Source organism: Gopherus evgoodei, chromosome 10 (assembly GCF_007399415.2).
Source record: "Gopherus evgoodei ecotype Sinaloan lineage chromosome 10, rGopEvg1_v1.p, whole genome shotgun sequence".
NCBI classification, from domain to species: Eukaryota; Metazoa; Chordata; order Testudines; family Testudinidae; genus Gopherus; species Gopherus evgoodei.
The window spans coordinates 27,834,788-27,853,995 of NC_044331.1; the positions used below are offsets into that span (position 1 = coordinate 27,834,788).

Sequence of the window (19,208 nt, forward strand, 5' to 3'; positions counted from 1 at the left end):
TTGCGGGTTTTGTTTCAGCATAGACTGCACGAGAATGCGCGAGGTGTTTACAACATCCACGATTGCGGTCTTGATCTGAGCAGGGTCCATGCTTGCTGTGCTGTGGCATTTGCACAGTTCACCCAGGAAAAAAGGCGCAAAATGGTTGTCTGCTGCTTTCACGGAGGGAGGGGTGAGGCTATACCCAGAACGACCCGCGACAATGTGTTTTGCCCCTTCAGGCACTGGGATCTCAACCCAGAATTCCAAGGGGCGGAGGAGACTGTGGGAACTATGGGATAGCTACGGAATAGCTACCCACAGTGCAACGCTCCAGAAATCGATGCTAGCCTGGGTACATGGACGCACACTGCCGAATTAATGTGCTTAGTGTGGCCGCGTGCACTCGACTTTATACAATCTGTTTTACAAAACCGGTTTATGTAAAATCGAAATAATCCCGTAGCGTAGACATACGCTAAGATAGCTTCAGCTGTTATCCTTCTTTATGAGCACTCATTAAAGCTTAGTGAAAAATCTCTGTATGCTTTGTATGTAGGGTATTTTTTTGTTTGTTTTTTTTCCCCTGGTGTGAAAGGCTCACAGCTCAGTTCAAAGCCAGATTCCTCTAGAACTAGGTAGGACATGTCACCTTAAGAGTTACTTCCATGCCATGTTTCTTACAGCTGAAACAACTAGCATTTGAAAGGTATGTTTTGAATGTTGCAGGAATTTACTATGTTAATATGAAGTGGTTGTTTTGTTTTTTTTTAATTTGTTTAGTGCCTAAGGTGAACCTTCTACAGAAGTGGTGGTGATCTTAATTTTTATTCACCTATTTTAACAATTAAAGCCTCATTCCAAGTTTTTTTTTTTTATTCAGCTAAATTTGGGGGACAACAAACTAAAACCTCATTCCGAGTTAGTGAGCAAATAGAATTCTGTAACGCTGACTTAATGTTTAATTCTCTAATCATGTCTATTGTTGATATCAAGCACTTTGAACTGCTGCTTTTGCCATTTAGATTAGTGGTCAGTTTTCACTTCCCAACATTACTTTAATAATTACAGTTTATCAAAACTATTTGAGATTTTAAAAGACTTCAGTCCCTGGAAAAATCATGGAGCAGGTTCTCAAGGAATCAATTCTGATGCACTTCGAGGAGAGGAAAGTGATGAGGAACAGTCAACATGGATTCACCAAGGGCAAGTTATGCCTGACCTGATTGCCTTCTATGATGAGATAACTGGCTCTGTGGATGAGGGGAAAGCAGTGGACGTGTTATTCCTTGACTTTAGCAAAGCTTTTGATATAGTCTCCCACAGTATTCTTGCCGGCAAGTTAAAGAAGTATGGGCTGGATGAATGGACTATAAGGTGGATAGAAAGCTGGCTAGATCATTGGGCTCAACAGGTAGTGATCAATGGCCCATGTCTAGTTGGCAGCTGATATCAAGCGGAATGTCCCAAGGGTCAGTCCTGGGACTGGTTTTGTTCAGTATCTTCATTAATAATCTGCACCCTCAGCAAGTTTGCAGATGACACTAAACTGAGAGGAGTGTAGATAGGATACAGAGGGACCTAGACAAAAATTAGAGGATTGGGCCAAAAGAAATCTGATGAGGTTCAACAAGGACAAGTGCAGAATCCTGCACTTAGGACGGAAGAATCCCATGTACTGCTACAGACTAGGGACTGAGTGGCTAGGCAGCAGTTCTGCAGAAAAGGACCTAGGGGTTACAGTGGATGAGAAGCTGGATATGAGTCAACAGTGTGCCCTTGTTGCCAAGAAGGCTAATTTTGGGCTGTATATAAGTAGGAGCATTGCCAGCAGATCGAGGGACATGATCATTCCCCTCTATTTGGCATAGGTGAGGTCTCATTTGGAGTACTGTGTCTAGTTTTGGGCCCCACTCCACAAGAAGGATGTGGAAAAATTGGAAAGAGTCCAGCAGAGGGCAACAACAACAAAAAGAAGTACTGTAGTGCAACGAAAATGATTAGGGCGCTGGAGCACGTGATTTATAAGGAAAGGCAGAGGGAACTGGGATTGTTAGTCTGCAGAAGAGAAGAATGAGGGGGGATTTGATAGCTGCTTTCAGTTACTTGAAAGAGGGTTCCAAAGAGGATGGATCTAGGCTGTTCTCAGTAGTAGCAGATGACAGAACAAGGAGTAATGGTCTCCAGTTGCAGTGGGGGAGGTTTAGGTTGGATATTAGGAAAAACTTTTTCACTAGGAGGGTGGTGAAGCACTGGAATGGGTTACCTAGGGAGGTGGTGAATTCTCCTTCCTCAGAGGTTTTAAGGTCAGGCTTGACAAAGCCCTGGCTGGGATGATTTAGTTGGGGATTGGTCCTGCTCTGAGCAGGAGATTGGACTAGATGACCTCCTGAGGTCCCTTCCAACCCTGATATTCTATGATTCCAAGTCATTCCTTATAGTTCTGGTTCATTTTGTCTTTCTGGCCCTTTTCTCCATTCGTTGTTTGAAAGCAGGGGTGTTGCCCTCACATCTGGGTTAGAACTCACAAGAACATCCCCAGAAATATGGGACTTTGTCCATGGGAAAAGATGACATTCCTGTAACCACCTTTTCTCCAAGTGTCTGGCTTGAGGCTGTTGGGGGCATGGAGAGAAAAAAGAGGAATTACTCAAAGCACCCTTTTTTTAACTTTGGAGGCAAGAGTGACAAGCAGCATGAAGTGAGACAGAACTCAGTGAGGGAACTGCAAATGGCAGTCTGCAGAGCTGCTCTGGAAGAATGGGGAAAGTTACTGTAATATTTGCGGCTACTAACACTGTTTAATAACTTATCATCCTGTCAGCAGCATCTCTCTGTATGTGCCGCTCATCCATTCAAGTTCCATAATACAGGTCCTTTGTGTAACATGGAACCAGAGTCTTCAGCCATTGCTGATGTGGGCATTATAACAAACTTATGCCTCAAATGCTATTCCAGACTCTTCTGTGCATTGCTACTTTGCCTTCCTTCAAATCAATAAATTGAAGTCAGGGATGGAAAGGAGGAAAACTGATCTTATTTTAAAATATATAAACTGTTTAAGTCTTCAGGCTAGGAGCCCTTTGTTATATTGCTTGTACAATGCCTTTCATATGGGACTGGGACCTCTGACATACCACCTCAATTTATATAAATAGGTTTAATGAACTTAAATTGTGCTGTTTAGTACATGTAGATTATTTGTTACACAAAATTGTAAGTGAATTTATATTTTCTTGTATTTGAGGATACATCTTAAGTTGTGATACTTGTGTAACTAATGAGAAAATGTATTGAATCCATTGTTTACCTAATGTGCCCTTTTGCAAGTTTTATATAAAACACTGAATTGGATGAAATGATTAATTTACAAGAATAGCTACCAAGCGTAGAAAATTCTCTAGTGCTGTCCATTTGGTTAATCTATATTTTTCTTTCTATTGTCAGAATATGAGTGATGCAATGGCTATCCTACATAAGCTACAGACAGGTCTGGACGTGAACGTGAAGTTCACTGGTGTACGAGTTTTTGAATACACACCTGAATGCATAGTGTTTGACCTTCTTGATATCCCTTTGTACCATGGATGGTTAGTGGATCCTCAGGTAAGCAAAATAGCTTATATGATTTATCTATTTCCTGCCTGAACTATTTTATGTTTTACTGGGGGAATGTTTGAAGAGCTTCAGATTTATTTATGGCACATCAGAATTTTCAGATTCTTGTTTAATTTTAACCTAAGGCGTATAGTCTCTTTTGTTGTGTAAACAGGAGTCTCAGTGAGCTGATCATGTTTTCTTTTGAGTCTGCACCCAGAAAGATTAAAATTTCACTTTGAAGCGTGTTGTGAATCATGCTGGTCATTTTAAGGCACTATAACTTTGCAATGACTGAATGTTAGAAAGTTCCAGACTTTAGACAAGTCTATTTTACGTCCAAAATAGTGCAAAATAGCACTGCTGGTCTAGGGTATTGAGTTTTATTTTGCCCTTTCCAGGAGTGGTATTAATTTCTTACCTTGATTGCTCCTATAAGAATTTGGACACTAAGAAGTTAGTGAACATGTGACTTCCCTCCTTCCTGAAATTCCTACCTGCTTTTAGCAGCTTCTGTTTCAAGAACCCACAGTGTTAAAACCAAGTAAGAATAAGTGATATAATTTTGTTTAAGATGGGCTGGCTGAGATGCCATGCAATTAAGAAAGGACGGTGATACTGTTTGGCTGGGGAGTTATATGGCTAGAGTAGCCTGTCTATATGATTGATGTGTCCCTAATGATCTGTGGCTCTGTCTTGTAATCATCTAGGCTTTTTTTCTAGGTGTGTTTTTTTTATTTCACCTGGCAATTTTCATGGCCAGAAAATCTTTTCATCTCATTTTAGCACTATAGACAGCAATCTGTCTCTCTCTGACATGCACCCTACATCTGTAGTCCAGACCTTTGGGAACTCTATGGGTGATAACACTGGAGAACAGGAGAAACAATAGTTGTTGTAGTTTTGGCCAAGGGAGAAGCACATATTGGTGTTCCAAAACTTTTTTCTGGTTTCCTGTTTGCTTCCAGGTGCAAATCAAGCCTTTTATACTGATATCAATAGTTATTTATTATTAGGTTAGTCCCTTGTGGCACCAGCTATGACTGAAGCACCACTGATTTAGAAACACATGAAGTAATCCATGGTCTGAAGAACTTAGATTTTAAGTTGGTATTCACCAAGTTTTTTTCCCAGCTACTTGGGCATCTGACTCTGATCTTCCAATATGGTTTAAATCAGCTGATATGCTCATGTTATAGTTTATAGAGCTGAGTATTTTGAGATTTGGTGGGGAAGATCTCTTAATGGAGGAACCTTAATTCTGGAAATCATTTCCCGTGCTGATCTAACAGAGCCAGAATTTCCTTAGCTTTTTACATTATTTCTTTAATGTAAAAAGCTAACTGTTCCCTCAGGTATTTCTCTAAGGGAATGAGGATGGAAAATTATTTATGTACAGGTTAACATCTACATTTTCAGTTTACTTGGCATTAGTTAACAGATTTTGTGTAGATCAAGATTTTTATGAGCTCCCAGAGACAACTGTGGCAGACATGGTGTGTCTTTTGTTTTTTTTTTTAAATTGTGAAAACTTTGTAATAGCCTTTCTAAAAATAGGAATGCATCATTTTTTGTATGCTAAATGTTTGAGCATTAAAAAAGAGAACAATACTAGATGAAGCCATCTAATTTTAACTTTTCTTTGGGATCCTCTGGAACATACATGTAAGTGATTTGCAGCACATTATAATGTATTCTAAAAAGCAGCAAAGATATGTGGCTTAAGTAGGCATGTATTGATCGATTTTTATGTGATCCACATGACACACAGATTCCGCAGAATAAAAGTTTTCACATTTAAAAGATAAAGCTTGTAACCCTCATAGTTGCAGAGCATCTTCCAGATGTATACCAAGTACTATTAAGGCAGTGTCATCTGCCTGAGTCTGTAGGGTGCCTGCAACAATGGCTCTGAAAAATATGAAGGCATGATACAGAAAAAAGGAATAAGGAAGGAAGGGGGGGGTGATTTCTTTGTGTTTTTTTTTTTTAAAAAGCAGCATATTTTGCACTAAGTGAAGCTAGCTGTGCCAATAACACATAATTGAAAAAATAACTGAAAGTTCAGGTATTGCTTAAAAGACTGATTCTACCCCTGATCTTTATGCAGATCTCCCACTGATATAATTGAATATTCTACTGTATATTGAGGGCAGTGTGTAGTATGAAACTTAAACCCTAGCTCCATAATTAAAATGGAATTCTGCACTCTCTGCAAAACGTGTGCAACATCCTTGGGTTAAGGCTTCTTGAACTAGGGCTATGTATTGATCTTAGTGTGGTATAGTCAAAAGACAAACCTCTTGTGGACAATTTATTTTTGATGTATTTTTTCTTATGAACAATTCCAGTAGGCACACAGGAACAAACAATGGATTTTCTGTTCTTCATAAAGATAAATGAATTATTTGTTTTTCCAGATTGCTGACATTGTGAAGGCAGTTGGTAATTGTAGTTACAATCAATTGGTGGAGAAGATAATCTGTTGTAAACAGTCGGACAACAGTGAGCTGGTTAGTGAAGGTGGGTGAACTCTGTCATTGTAATTATTTTTCTTCTTTCATTACTGGAACTAATGAAGTGCAGTATCAGTTTACCTTTTTAAAAATTATTTAACTTTTTAAATTATACATTTTGCATATTGGCCTACTGTATATGTAGTCTGTCATGTAGTGGTGACATCCATGTGATAAACTGCATTAATCATGCACATTAAATCTCCTCAACTGCATCTTTGCCCATTAAACCTTCTGCACTGGGATTGCCCTCTGTGGGTGGAATTTACAAAGCTTTGCAAACCTCTGAGCTCTGCTATTTTTAAATTTTAAAAAGCTGGAGAAATCTCGTACAGAATTTCAGTAGTTTGAGGTCTCATGGGCAACATTCAGTCATGGGTCAGTGACAGATTTCAGATCTGCTACGTCTCAACATATCATGTCTAGACATATCATGTCTAGACATGGGAACTTTATCATCTGGAAAAGGGAAAATCACTATTAGAAAGATATAGTACTTCTACACATGGTAGGTCTCAAGATTTCAGATTGGAAACATAAAGAAAAGCTATTATACATTATTGAGATTTGCAATGTATCAGCTGTTCTTTCTGTGGTTTGTGCCTTTGGACTTTGTAATAAGGGAGCCTTCCTTTACTGGTGAAGGGATATGAAAAATAGTGCCAGTAAAAATGCATATGTGTGAACTGCACATGTGAGTGAACATGTATTTCACAAAAATATAGAATGTATCGAAATCCATTTTTGTTCTAAAGTTTGATCCATAGACTACAGTTGAATCAGGCAGGGATGAAGTTTTTGAAGCCTGATTAGTGGCTCATTATGTTAGTTGCACTGTGAGAGGCAGAGAGCCTTATCAGTACTGGGAGGTCATCAGTGATAGATCTACAGAAAACACAAGAGCTTAGAATTTTGCATTCAACATTTCAGTTACAGCAAGGTACTCTGAAAATAAGTATGTATCATCACATACTCAGTTTTCTATTCAACTGCAAGTATATATAAGGAGTTTGAAGAGCTAAAGATTATTCTTGAAATTTCAGGACTGGTACCAAACTTTATTCTTATTCCTCTACAGATAGCCTTACTTTAATACTTTGGATCCACTTCTATTTAAATTTCAATCAAAATTTCATGGGAATACTCATTTTTAATTTAGTAGTCTTTACAATACTATTTCTAAATATGCCATTGAAGCCATTATGAAAATGTTTGTCAATATCAGAAAGGGTGTAGCACAAGCCTGACCAGTGTTTAGTTCCACAAGGCTTTGTGACTTCTGCAAACACTCTAGCCTCTTCAATTCCATAAGGTTTTATACTTGAGGCAGTGTGTTACAGGGGACAGGTGTGACACTCTGTACCTTAAAGTAGCACACAGGGACCTCCAATATTTATCATTATCATATGATTGTGGTGGGTTTTGTACAAAGTATGCCTTGTGAGGTATCATTTAACAAATCTTGTTCTGTTGAACATTTAATATCCTGTTGGACTGTATGTACTATCATTGTTTGAAGTTATTAAGCATTGCTATATGTGTTACTGAAATATGTTGTGAGGTTGGGAATGCCCACAACCAGCCTTTCAGTTACAACGAAGGAGGCCCAAGACAGCATTAATTGGCCAAGAAAACAATCCACTATCCCAGAGGCTCCTTAGAGCAATGGAGATTGCTTGCCTAATGGGGACTGACTGATCCCCGCATCACAGCAAGGATCTTTCTAGCAGCTAGAGGAAATTATAAAAAGAGAGAGTGACATCACTTGGCCTCTCTCCCCCACCTCCATCTCAACACCTGGAAGCACATCTGGAAGACACAGATTTTGAACTGGGGAAGTTTGGTCTCAGGCTGGAAGGTAGTCCAGTCTGTGAGTATTGAGGAATTGTAACCGCTGTTAGAGTGAAACATTCCTTGATTCAAATCTTGTTTAGTCTGTTAGAAGTGCAGTTTAAATTCTAACTATTTTATTTCTTAACTAACCAACTTTGATCTCTGTGCCTGCCGCTTATAATCACTTAAAATCTATCTTTCTGTAGTCAATGAATCTTTCTTTTTTTATTTTTCCTAAAAGTGTGTTTTGGTGGAAGTGCTTGGGAAATCTCAGCTTCGATTACAAAAGCTGGTGCATATCCTCTGAAGAAATGGTGAACTAAACAGGAACTTATACTGTTCAGGCATCTGACCAGTGCAGATGGTACAGTTCTGGTGTATAAGGCTGGGGAGCTGAGGGGAATTGGCTGAAGTCTCTCTCTACTGATGGTTCATGAGTGACTGGGAGATCATTCATGTAACTCACTTGAGTGTGTCCCTGGCTGTGTAAGTGCAGTACCTGTTAAAGCAATGGTTCTCAAACCCCTTTTTCCCCACGGACCATTTTGAAAATTGCTGAGGGTCTAGGCTGACTACTTAATGATCTTTAAGAATGTTGTATTGTTAGCTAACTGTTGTAAAGTGTTTAAGATAAAAGCACTACATTAGAAGTAACAAACAGTTTTTGTTCTACAAATAAAAGCACACAACTCATATTTTAATAGTAGTAGTCTTATCTTTCTAATGTGATAGATGTGCCCTATCTCCCCTGCAGCAACAGCCCCCGAGCTGGTGCTGGGAAGGAGGGGGGTCTCTCCCTCTCTCCTCTGCTGCAGCAGCCCCCAAACTGGGGCTGGGAAGGTGGCAGGGGGTGGGGGGTCTCTCCCCTGCCACAGCAGCCATAGAGCAGAGCCTGGGAAGGAGGGCGATTTCTCCCCAGCAGCTGCAGCCCTGGAGCTGGGGAAAGTTGCCTCTGTCTGGCCGCCGCAGCCCTTCACGTCCCAAATTCCCCCACCCCCTCTTCTCACCCCGCTGCCGCCTCCCACCTACCCCCCATTCCCTTCAAGGCCACCACCTCACCTTATATGTGCATCTTCTCCAGGATCCAGGCACCTAATTAGTGGAGTCACATCTGCATGGCTCCACTAATTAGGTAGGTGGTACTTCATTCTCTCATGTGCAGCCACCCAGGTGTGCACCTTCGAGGGAACTATCTGCGGAGCACCTGAATGGAGCTCGTGGACCAGTGGTGATCCGTGGACTACAGTTTTAAGAACCTCTGTGTTAGAGGCTTGTAGCTTGACATCGGCCTCACAATGTGAGAGGCAACCCAGGCTGGTAGGTTTGGAGATATCAGCAGTCCCACAGTCCAGGTTCCACCCAGGGACTCTCTCAAATCCTATTCCAGTGCCCTATTGTGACAAACTTAGGTTTTATTCCTGGTATTACTCCTAAATAATAGTACATGGGGGAAAAAATATCCTATAGGTCAACTAGGTAAACACTTTAACCTCAGATTTTTAAAAAAGTATTTAGGCATTGCTGCCCTCAGTGTTGTAACACCTAATTGATTTAGGAGCCTAAATTTCATATTAAGTGATTTAGGCAGAGCACTCAGCAATGCCTAATTAAGGGCCCAAATAATGGCCTTGATCCACTTAAAAACTTTAAAGTTGCAAACTGATATGTGCATTTGCTCTAAATTAATGACTGAAAGCCAGTTTGTTTTAACACGTATAAAATTCTTATATAATAAAGGGGCTACCTTTTAGCTCCCATTACATTATGGGAAGAAATACCCCTGTGCTATCCACCTCTACCTGGAATGCTTTCTGCTATTTACCATCTTCCCTGCATAGGCAGACACCATCCGGAACGACAACATTAATGCTTCACTCAAAATTTAGAATAAATATGATCTGGTTTGAGTGTATAGGAAATTGTTGAGAGTGGTAATTTTCCATATTATTAAATACAACTGTTTTCTACAGAGTTATGAAATTAACTCATTTTATGCATATTTAGAAGTGGCTGCCAAATAACAGATTGTGGAGCTTTTATAATAGGCCTGTACCATATGAGAATTACAGAATTGTTTACAGAATTTACAAGAGTAAAGGTAATAGTGGAATACCAATAAGATTTACAGTGCTGATATATAGTCTTGATATATCTTGGTCAATCTAACAAAGGCATTGTTAGCTGTACAAAATTGGCAAGTCTTCAAAGCTCAGCTGTTTTGGAGCTAGATGTTTGAAAAATGAACATTTTTTTCATTCTTACCTAACCAAAAAACAACTGAAGATTTTGGTTGCCATTTTCAGAAAAGTTCATTTTTGGATAGGGACCAGGTATGGAAAAACATCTAAAAATGTGACTACTTTTTTGAAAAATCCTGTGACCATGTAAAACTGTTAAAGTTAACTGTTTTGAAAACCTGAGGTATTTATTTGCTTATAAGAAGCCTGAACTAGAGTAAGTGCAAGAATGTTAAATGGAATAATCCTTTATGAAGGCTCTAATATGATTGAATTTTCAGTATGCTCATAAGGGAACACATCGCTTATCCCTTTTTTACAATTATTGAACAGCTTTATAGTCCAGACTGTTGAGGGGGAAAAAAAATGTTGAAAATAGGTGAATAACTGGCTCTGGTAGTGAAATGCCTCTGACAGTGTTGGTAAAAATTTTTGATTTGCTCAGCAGATGGTTCCTGCTATGGAGGATATTTGTGATTTAAGACTTCAAAAATTGCTTTAAGTACATGCAAAGTACATTTTTGAAGCTGATCTGAAGAGTGAGAGGCACAAGAAATGGTTGCATACTTTATGTATATTCATAATGCATAAAGAAACAAACTTTTCAGGCTGTGTGTGGTTTTTTATTTAGTTCATATCTTACTAATATCAGAAATGCCAAGTCCTATTTTCCTATTTTAGTTTGAGGCCTTCCTTGCAGGACCTGGAGATGTGAACTGGGATCCTGGGAAGGTTGGTTAGGTTTCTATTCACGCTATTTAAAATTGTCCGTTTTATTACCATCTATTGAGATCAAATGCCTCCCTAACAAAAGAAAAGCTATTTCCCCTTCTCATTTATTTTTCTTGGTATCTGCAATGTCATAATATTACTAGTTCTCCAGTAGTCTATATTCCATAGACTCCTCCAGGAAAAATGAGTAGACCTGAATTACTACTAAAGTGTGGTGGGAGACAGCCAATCTGTGTCTGTTGCTTGGGGGAGTCCCATGTCTCTCAAGTACAACTTATGTCTAGCCCTCAAGTCCAGGGCAAGGAAAAATAGGGAGATTAAACTGAGACTGCTAATGATAGAATGTTCCCTTCAGTCAGCTTCTACGTCAGGTCAGTAAATCAACCTATACATCTGTCTCCAGACAGATCCAGCACCCCACAGGCTTCCCTTGAAAAAGTCCTTTTGAAACCTTCAGAGAAAGTTTCCAAAAAGAGGAGCATGGACTCTTATCTTAAGGAGCCAGCTCTGAAAAGGTCTAATTCCTTGGTGAGATGTGTCTCCAAAGCCTTGACGTCTCTGCTTGTTACCTTCTGAGTTGAAGGATTCCTCCTCCAGTACCAGTAGGGCCATAAAATCCCAGAGCACAAAGGAAAGACATGATTCTGTTAGGGCCTTGGTAACCTCTACCAGCACGCTTAGAGCATTGGGACTGGCACTGAGTTCAGCCCAACTGTCGGTACCCATGCATGTAGCACCCTCAAGCAACAGCATCAGACACCATCAGTGTCTACCTTGGTATGTCCACCGTTGGCTTTGGCAACCATGGTCTCGGCTACTGCAGCGGTACTGCTCCCCCACTCAGTCCCATAGGAATTCAGTTATACTAAGGACCTCTCAATGATGGATGAACCAGAGTCTCCACGCCTGAGTACGGAGTCTCTCTTGGTACTGAAATCTGATTTTTGGACTACTGTCCTCCAGTAGTGCAGGATTTTCCACTGTTTCCTGTAGGTGCTCCCCTTTGGATCAGAGAGAGGAGAATGGAGGAGACTTCCAGTCAATATCCTCTATTTCATGATTCTCCACACATCCATTCAGGATCCCATTTTCTGAAAGTCATAGGGAAGATGAGGCTCCTTTATCAAGGGTGGTGAAACGGTGCATGCTACTCCCATGTCTGTATGGGTCCCCCAGTGGCCATTCTGGGGCCCTGAGCTGCTTAACAAAGTATCGGTGGTCTCGCAAAAATCTGAGAGGGCAAAGTTGTATAGCACTCTCCTCCCCAGGAGGGGATATTTGAGGAGCAGGAAGCTAGGGCGCATAAGGAGGCCATTCTTGAATCTGGATGAGGCGTTTATGCCTCCACTACCACCCAGGGCCAGTGATTTTCAGCAATTTAAAGACTTCATAAAGAGGGTAGCTGACACTCTTTGTATTCTTCTCAAGGAGGTCAAGGATTCACAGCATAAAGTGTTGAAAATCTTGTAGTCAGCAACACTCCTCAAAGGTGTTACCAAACAATGAGATGCTCCTAGATCTCACTAAGATTATTTGGCAGACACTTGCCACTATTCTACCCATGTGGAAAAGGGTGGATAAGAAGTGTTTATGTTCCCCCTAGGGATTTTTGTTCTCCCCTCCCCACCCAACTCCTGGTAGTGGATGCAGTAAACAAGGGTGGGGAGGCAGCACTTCTCTTCCCCCCATCCCCACCCCCATCTGAGTTAACCAGAAAAGGCTGGATCCTTTTGGGTGAAAGGTCTATTAATCAGCAACCCTTCAGTTCAGGATCACGAATTATCAGGCAGTGATAGCCACATATAGTTTTACAAATAACAAATTCATGGCTTTTGTCGAGTGTCTGCCAAAAGACCATAGGGTGCACTTCCAGTCTATTGCAGAGAGCCAGTTGGTGGCCAGAAGTGCTGTGGACACTGCTTCCAGATCCTTCTCCATGGCAGTGATTATGAGAGGGCATTATGGTTCTGTCTTTCAGGGGTTTTGAGAGAAGTACAGAACTGCATGGAAGACCTCCCCTTCAGTAATAAACTGTTCTTGGAGGCCATGGATGAGTCTTAGAGCACTCCAGGGCTCTTTTGTGATCTCAGGGCATATATACACCTGCCTATAAGAAAAGGGTTTAGTAGGTCACAGACTGCCCAGAGATCACATCCTACTCTGTTTTCCAGATCCCACAGATCCACTGAACCGCCCACAAAGACATTTAAGAGAAAGAGGGTTGCACAACGGTTCTCCATGACCACCCAGCTGCCTTTGAAGCAACAGTTTTGGGTTGGTTAAGGGTTCAAATCCACCTGTGCCTCCTGGATTTACAGCTGTGCCTATTAGCGTGCCTACCTCCCTCCTTTGGAGACCAGCTTGCCTACTTCCACCATGGTTGGAGGCAGATCACTACAGACAAGTGGGTCATAGAGGTCATATCAGGTTAAACCATCCATTTTATGTTGTTCCCACTTTCATCCCCCTTCCCTGTCCTCCTTCAGGGACTCTCTAATTAGCTTTTATTGAGACAAGAAGTGAATTCTCTCCTTTGATTAGGAGCAATAGAGCCAGTTCCTCCTCCTCACAAAGGGCAAGAGATTTTACTTAAAGTATTTTCTTCTGCCAAGGGACGACGGAGGATGGAGACTGATCTTACATCTAAAACTTCTAAACAAGGTAGTAAAGTCTCAGAAATTCAGGATGTTGACTCTGGCAGCTATAATTGCCTCACTAGAGAAAGGCATCTTGTATGTCAAGAGCTGAAAATCAATCGCCTATTTCCATGTAACAGTACGCCCATCCCAGCTGAAATACCTGTGCTTCACTATAGGCCAGGATAATTTCTAATAATGTGTGCTTCCTTTCAGCCTTTCCTTAGCCCGAAGGGTGTTCTCAAAAGTCCTGACAGTAGTAGCTGCTTAACTCCAACAAGAAGCAATACTGGTCGTCTTGTACCTCGATGACTAGCTACTCAAGGGCTGTTCCTATGAAGCACTGCTGTCTTCCACCCAGATGGCCCATGGTCTGTTCCAGGAGTTGGGTCTGTAGCTGAATGTAAAAAGAGTCCACGTGATACAGTTTATAGGAGCATGTTTGGACTCATTGAAACCAGAGCCTATGTTCCCTTAGATACTTTGTCAGGTCTGGTACAGGCAATTCAGGGGAGACCTCAAAACACAATAAGCTCCTGGGACAGATGGCAGCTTGCACCTTTGTGACCAGTCATGCAAGGCTATCTCTGCCATTTCCAAAAGCTATGCTGAGACTATGTAATAGTCCTGTTTGTTCAGCTAGGCTTCTTGATCAACCAAGAGAAACCACCCCGATTCCAATGCTAACATTAGAATTTATAGGAGCCAGACTAGATTTGGTAACAGCTCAGGCATATGTATCTCAGGATAGGTTCCTTGCAATCCAATCCCTAGTAAATGGGATGATCACTAACCTAACCAGGATCGTGCAGACTTAGCTGACACTGTTGGGTCATGTGTCCACATATACATATGTGATGCTGCTTGCCAGACTTCACCTATGGCTCAGGTCAGTCCACAGTGTTGTGGAAAAATCTACCACATGATTGATTTTGGATCAGATCAGCCTCAGGCTCCTTTATTGATCAATTAAGCATGCATGCATGAGGGAGTCAGCTAAGGCAGTGGACTTCCCGAATGGATAAAATACAAGAGCTTATGTAGTATAAAACCACAAAATTACATATATGGATGTAAAATGTTAAGGAAGTATAAGGGATAAAACAAAGCAACCTTTTCCTGTTTTTCAATAGTTTTGCCCTTTGCAGTTTCTTGCTCTGCCACCAGGCAGCTATTAATCATAAACTGTTACAAATGGTTAGTAGTTCTTTAGTTTCTGTCTACCCTTCTCTCTTTACCTCACCTCTTCCTTCCAGGTCATACATACAGTTCACCAGACCCTACATACAGTTCACTTGACCAAAGTTTTAGGCCTTGGACCATTTTTCCTCCACAATTCCCTCCCCCCCCCCTTTAGTGCCTCTTTAGTGCCACCTTTGGCCTAAACTTCCACATTCATGAGCCCATTGATTTCCTTCTTTCCCTTTTTTCATCCCAACTTATCAAAAATTTCATTAATCATTAATGCCACTTGTTCCTTTGCAGTGGGCCTAGCAAAAAAATTACATGCACAGCAATGTTTTGGGTTTTTTTGCAACAGCAATAACAAAGGCACAATCCCAAATCAACCAACACCACCACAACCGTTAGCCCACCCATTGTAACAATACGATGGGGTTCGTGCATAATTTTGATTACTGCACACAGCACATCCTGACTGGTACACAGAGAAGACAGTCTATAGGCAGTCTGAAAGACGCCTTTTTCTACCTGATATACATTTTCAGGGATATGAATTTGTCCCTGTAAGTCAGAAATTTTTGTGGACCTCTGGTAACAATGAAAGCAGATTTTGGAAATGGTTGGGTACCAGGATTGTCCAGTTAAAGGGCATTTTATACCTGAGAGTGGATTGCAAAGTTTTGTCTGCAGGCCAATAGATAATATAGCTGCCTGCAGTCATTGTGAGGTTAAAATGGGTGTCATGTACGATATGGACCTGAACAAATATACAACTGTTATTGGCCTGGAAGATTACATTTCCTATCAGGAGGGTTCCTAGTCCCTTACCCTCCCAACAAACATTGTCATGGACAGTGACAGTTTCCCCTGGCTTGAATTTACATATGCATTGAAGCTGTGAGGATTTTAATGGCCAGAATGTCTATTGGTTTCCTATCCCAATCCAAATATTGGGTGTTATTTCAGGAGCACTAACTATGAATCGGCTGGCTATACCAGGTGGCTTGATTTCCTAAATGTCTTGGTGAGTTACCTAATCCCACATGCATCCTCCCCATGGACCTGGCAGGATTCAGTATGAGGGAGCCCACATCCTTCTGGTCTGTAAGCTTGGAAGGAGCACTGTGACTGTCCACACCTCCACCCAGAAAACCTCCAAGTAGTTTTCCATGGCCACAGATTAGATGGTACTCCCGAAGTGTCTGTAAGGGCAGTGGGCCAGGCCTCGTGCTCGAGATCACTCTGAATGGCTATTCGCTGGTCATTCAGGAAATTCTGAACATGCTAAGTCCCACTGCAGTGCCTTCCCAGCATCGGTGATATTCAATACCATCTCTGCTAGCAATTTCTGGGTTACTGAACTAAGGGCAGAAATAACATAATTTACTAACTCCAGCCTGAATCTGAGTTAACTGTGCTCCAGTAATAAGACCAGTGGCCTTTTCCAATTGACCTAATTTTTCCTCATGCTGTTGGCTTTTGTAAATATTCCAAATTGCAGTTGCGCTATTGGCACCAGCCCATAGATGTCTTTTCTTTTTGGGAGAAACCCAGCTCTTTTGCTGTACTAGCCGAATGGCAGCTCCTTTAGAGCAATTTGGATATATAAAGATAATTTGAAAATTCGAAAAGGACAGTATAAATTTAATGGTCCCTAATATAGCATTAATTACAGTCCACTGCTGTCCTAACACATCTCTCCTCTGAAGCATTTTTCCTCCACACCAGGAAGCATCTGCTGAGCAAATCAGTGGTACTATTCCATGTCATGAGAGCACTGACCTGGTGCCTGCAACCAACAGTGTCCAGAAAGGAGTACCATTTGAAACCCCATAACCATCCTGAACACTGATCATGGACACATCTAGGACAGGATGGGGGTGCCCACCTGGACCATCACCAAATCTGAGAAAGATGGTCCCTGGAGGAGGTGAGACTACCCATGGAAGTGCTGGAGTTTAGGGTCATCAGGTCAGTGTGAGTGGTATCCTCCTTGTCCTATGGCACTTTGTAGCACAAATACCAACAAAACACATTGGCAATATATTACATATGCGAGGGGGTATGCTCTCTCCCCCATTGTAGTGATCAAGTTGTGGAATTGATACTGTCTATGCAACACCCCCCCTGATAGTGCAGCACCTGCCAGGAACCAGCAATGAAATAGTGGGTTTCCTGAGCAGCCACTTAGTCACTGACCACAAGTGGTTGCTGCAGAAATTCACGACGAGTACATTTCCTGGTGTGGAGGACATGGGTAATAGACCTGTTTGCCACCAGAAATAATGCAAAGTGCTCCGGCTTTGCTCCAGAGGCCATGAATCCAGAGTCCCTCCAATCACCTTTCTTTTATAGTGGAATTAAAGGCTTTGTTACACCTTCCCACTGATCCCCAGAGTGACCACTGAAGCCAGGTGAGACCATCTCAGGCTCATCCCCATAACTTTGTAATGGCTGAGACAGGTCTAGCTTATGGACTTGCTACATCTGTTGGCGCAACCCCCCAAATCAAGATCCCACTCCACCCAGGTCTGTTATCACAGGGACAATTACTTCACCCAGACCTAATGTCACTGCAACTGACTGCTTAAATACTGCTTGGATAAGTACCATGGAAAAGGGCTGCTTGTCACTTGTCCAGGGTATCTTGGTTCTAAGCAGGAACCCATCCATGAGAAAAAACCTACTCTGAGTGGAAGAGTTTTCCATACGAGTGGTCTTGATACCGAAGATCCTGGACGACATATTGCAGTTGAAGTGCTCTGGTTTTGACTTCCAGCTTGAGCAAGGTATATCTTGTGATAATTTTAGCATACTACCCTCCAATACTGTTGCTCTTCATCTTCTCTCCTCTTAGTGCATCAAAATTCCTCAAGGACTTCATATGTGCTTATCTAGCGGTCACGCTCTATAGTACTGCGTTGACAAGACTAAATCCTTCATGTTGTCCCAACATGTGCTCATAATTACGAGTGGCTGCTCTAAAGGTCAAGCTAGGTAGTCATAGAAGCCGTCAAAACGGATAACTCAGAGTATCTCATTCATCTAGCAGTTGACAACTGTACTTTTCGCCCCCATCTTTCAAAGCTCACTCCACATGAGCTCAAGCTACATCTTTGGCTTGTTTCTCAAATGCTCCCATTACCTGAAATCTGCAATGCCTTCTATGTGGAGTAATCTGCTCATGTTTGTAAAGCATTATGTGCTGGATTTGTCTGCAAGAACTGTTGCTAGATTTGAGAGAGCAGTACTCCAATATCCATTTGACAAATGCATGTGGTGATACTCATTCCCATCAGCCTGAAGGGGATACTGCTTGCCAATCACAGTGGGATCCACACTGACTCATACTGGAAGAAGAAAATATGGTTACTTACCCTATGGTAACTATAATTCTTGGAGACGTTTTAGTCAGTGTGGATCCCCCAGCCTGTTCTCCATCTCTGCTTTTGGCGTCATTAGCCAAAAAGTGCTTCGTTGCATGGAAGCTGAGGGAGGGTCATGGCCACGTTTCCCTTTATGTTCTTGCATGGGAGCATGAAGAGTCACAGGGTGCAAGCAAGACCCCACAACACACTGCTATTCAGAAGATTCTGATCTCACACAGGTGCACGTGCGCTCACAGTGGCGTCCCCACTGATGACATCTTGAACTATAGTTACATAATAATGTAACACTAGTTATATTACTTTTATATTAGTAACTATTTTCTTCAAGATATTCTCTCTCTCTCTCTCATTCTACTACCTGCACTCCTTCCACTCTACTACAGGATCTTGTTTCATTTGGCTTCTGTACTGAAGGAAGTGAGTGGTAGTTGAGCTGCTTCGCCCTCTACGCCCCCAATGTGAAGCAAGAGGCTACGCCGGGCCAGGTGTGGTCACAAAAGACCCTGTCAGTCAAACAACTCTGACCCTGAGCAAATGGGGTGCATTTACACTAAGAGTGGAATAAATAAATATACACAACACATCTTAAACAACCTGGTTAATGTATATGTTTCCTAGATGTGTGACCTTGTGTTTTGCCTATATTAAAATGCTTGTTGCTTAAAGATGCCCAGGTTATTAAATAATCCAGATCACTCTGTAGAACTGACCTGTCCTTATCACTGTTTACCACTCCACCAATTTGTGTCATCTACAAGCATTGCCAGCAATGATTTTGTTTTCTTCTGGATCATTGACGATAAATGTATTGAAGAGTCTTGGACAAAGAAGAGATCCCTGTCACACCCCCCACTAGAAAAACCCTCATTGGATTATGATTCTCCATTTACAGTTACCACCTGAGATTTTCCAGTTAGCCAATTTTTTATCCAATTAATGTGCTACCTTGATTTATTATAGTGCTGTTCTTTTTAAATCAGGATCACGTGGTGCTAAGTCAAATAACATGATTGGTAAAATGAACTGTTTTTGTACAAGAGAGACTTTTAAAAATCCCACCTCTGTTAAATTATTATTATTGATATGTATTATGTAGGAGCCCTAGTT

General features: G+C 41.5%; 1 protein-coding gene across 4 annotated transcripts in view; it reads left to right on the plus strand.

Moving 5' to 3' along the window:
- Positions 1–19,208, plus strand: part of MINDY2 (MINDY lysine 48 deubiquitinase 2) — a 96,353-nt gene that overhangs the window by 40,580 nt on the left and 36,565 nt on the right. For all 4 annotated transcript variants that reach the window (XM_030579029.1, XM_030579025.1, XM_030579028.1 and 1 more), the window contains exons 4-5: positions 3,427–3,585; positions 5,997–6,099. In XM_030579029.1, coding sequence (XP_030434889.1) covers positions 3,427–3,585; positions 5,997–6,099 — 262 coding nt within the window. The remainder of the gene's footprint in view (positions 1–3,426; positions 3,586–5,996; positions 6,100–19,208) is intronic.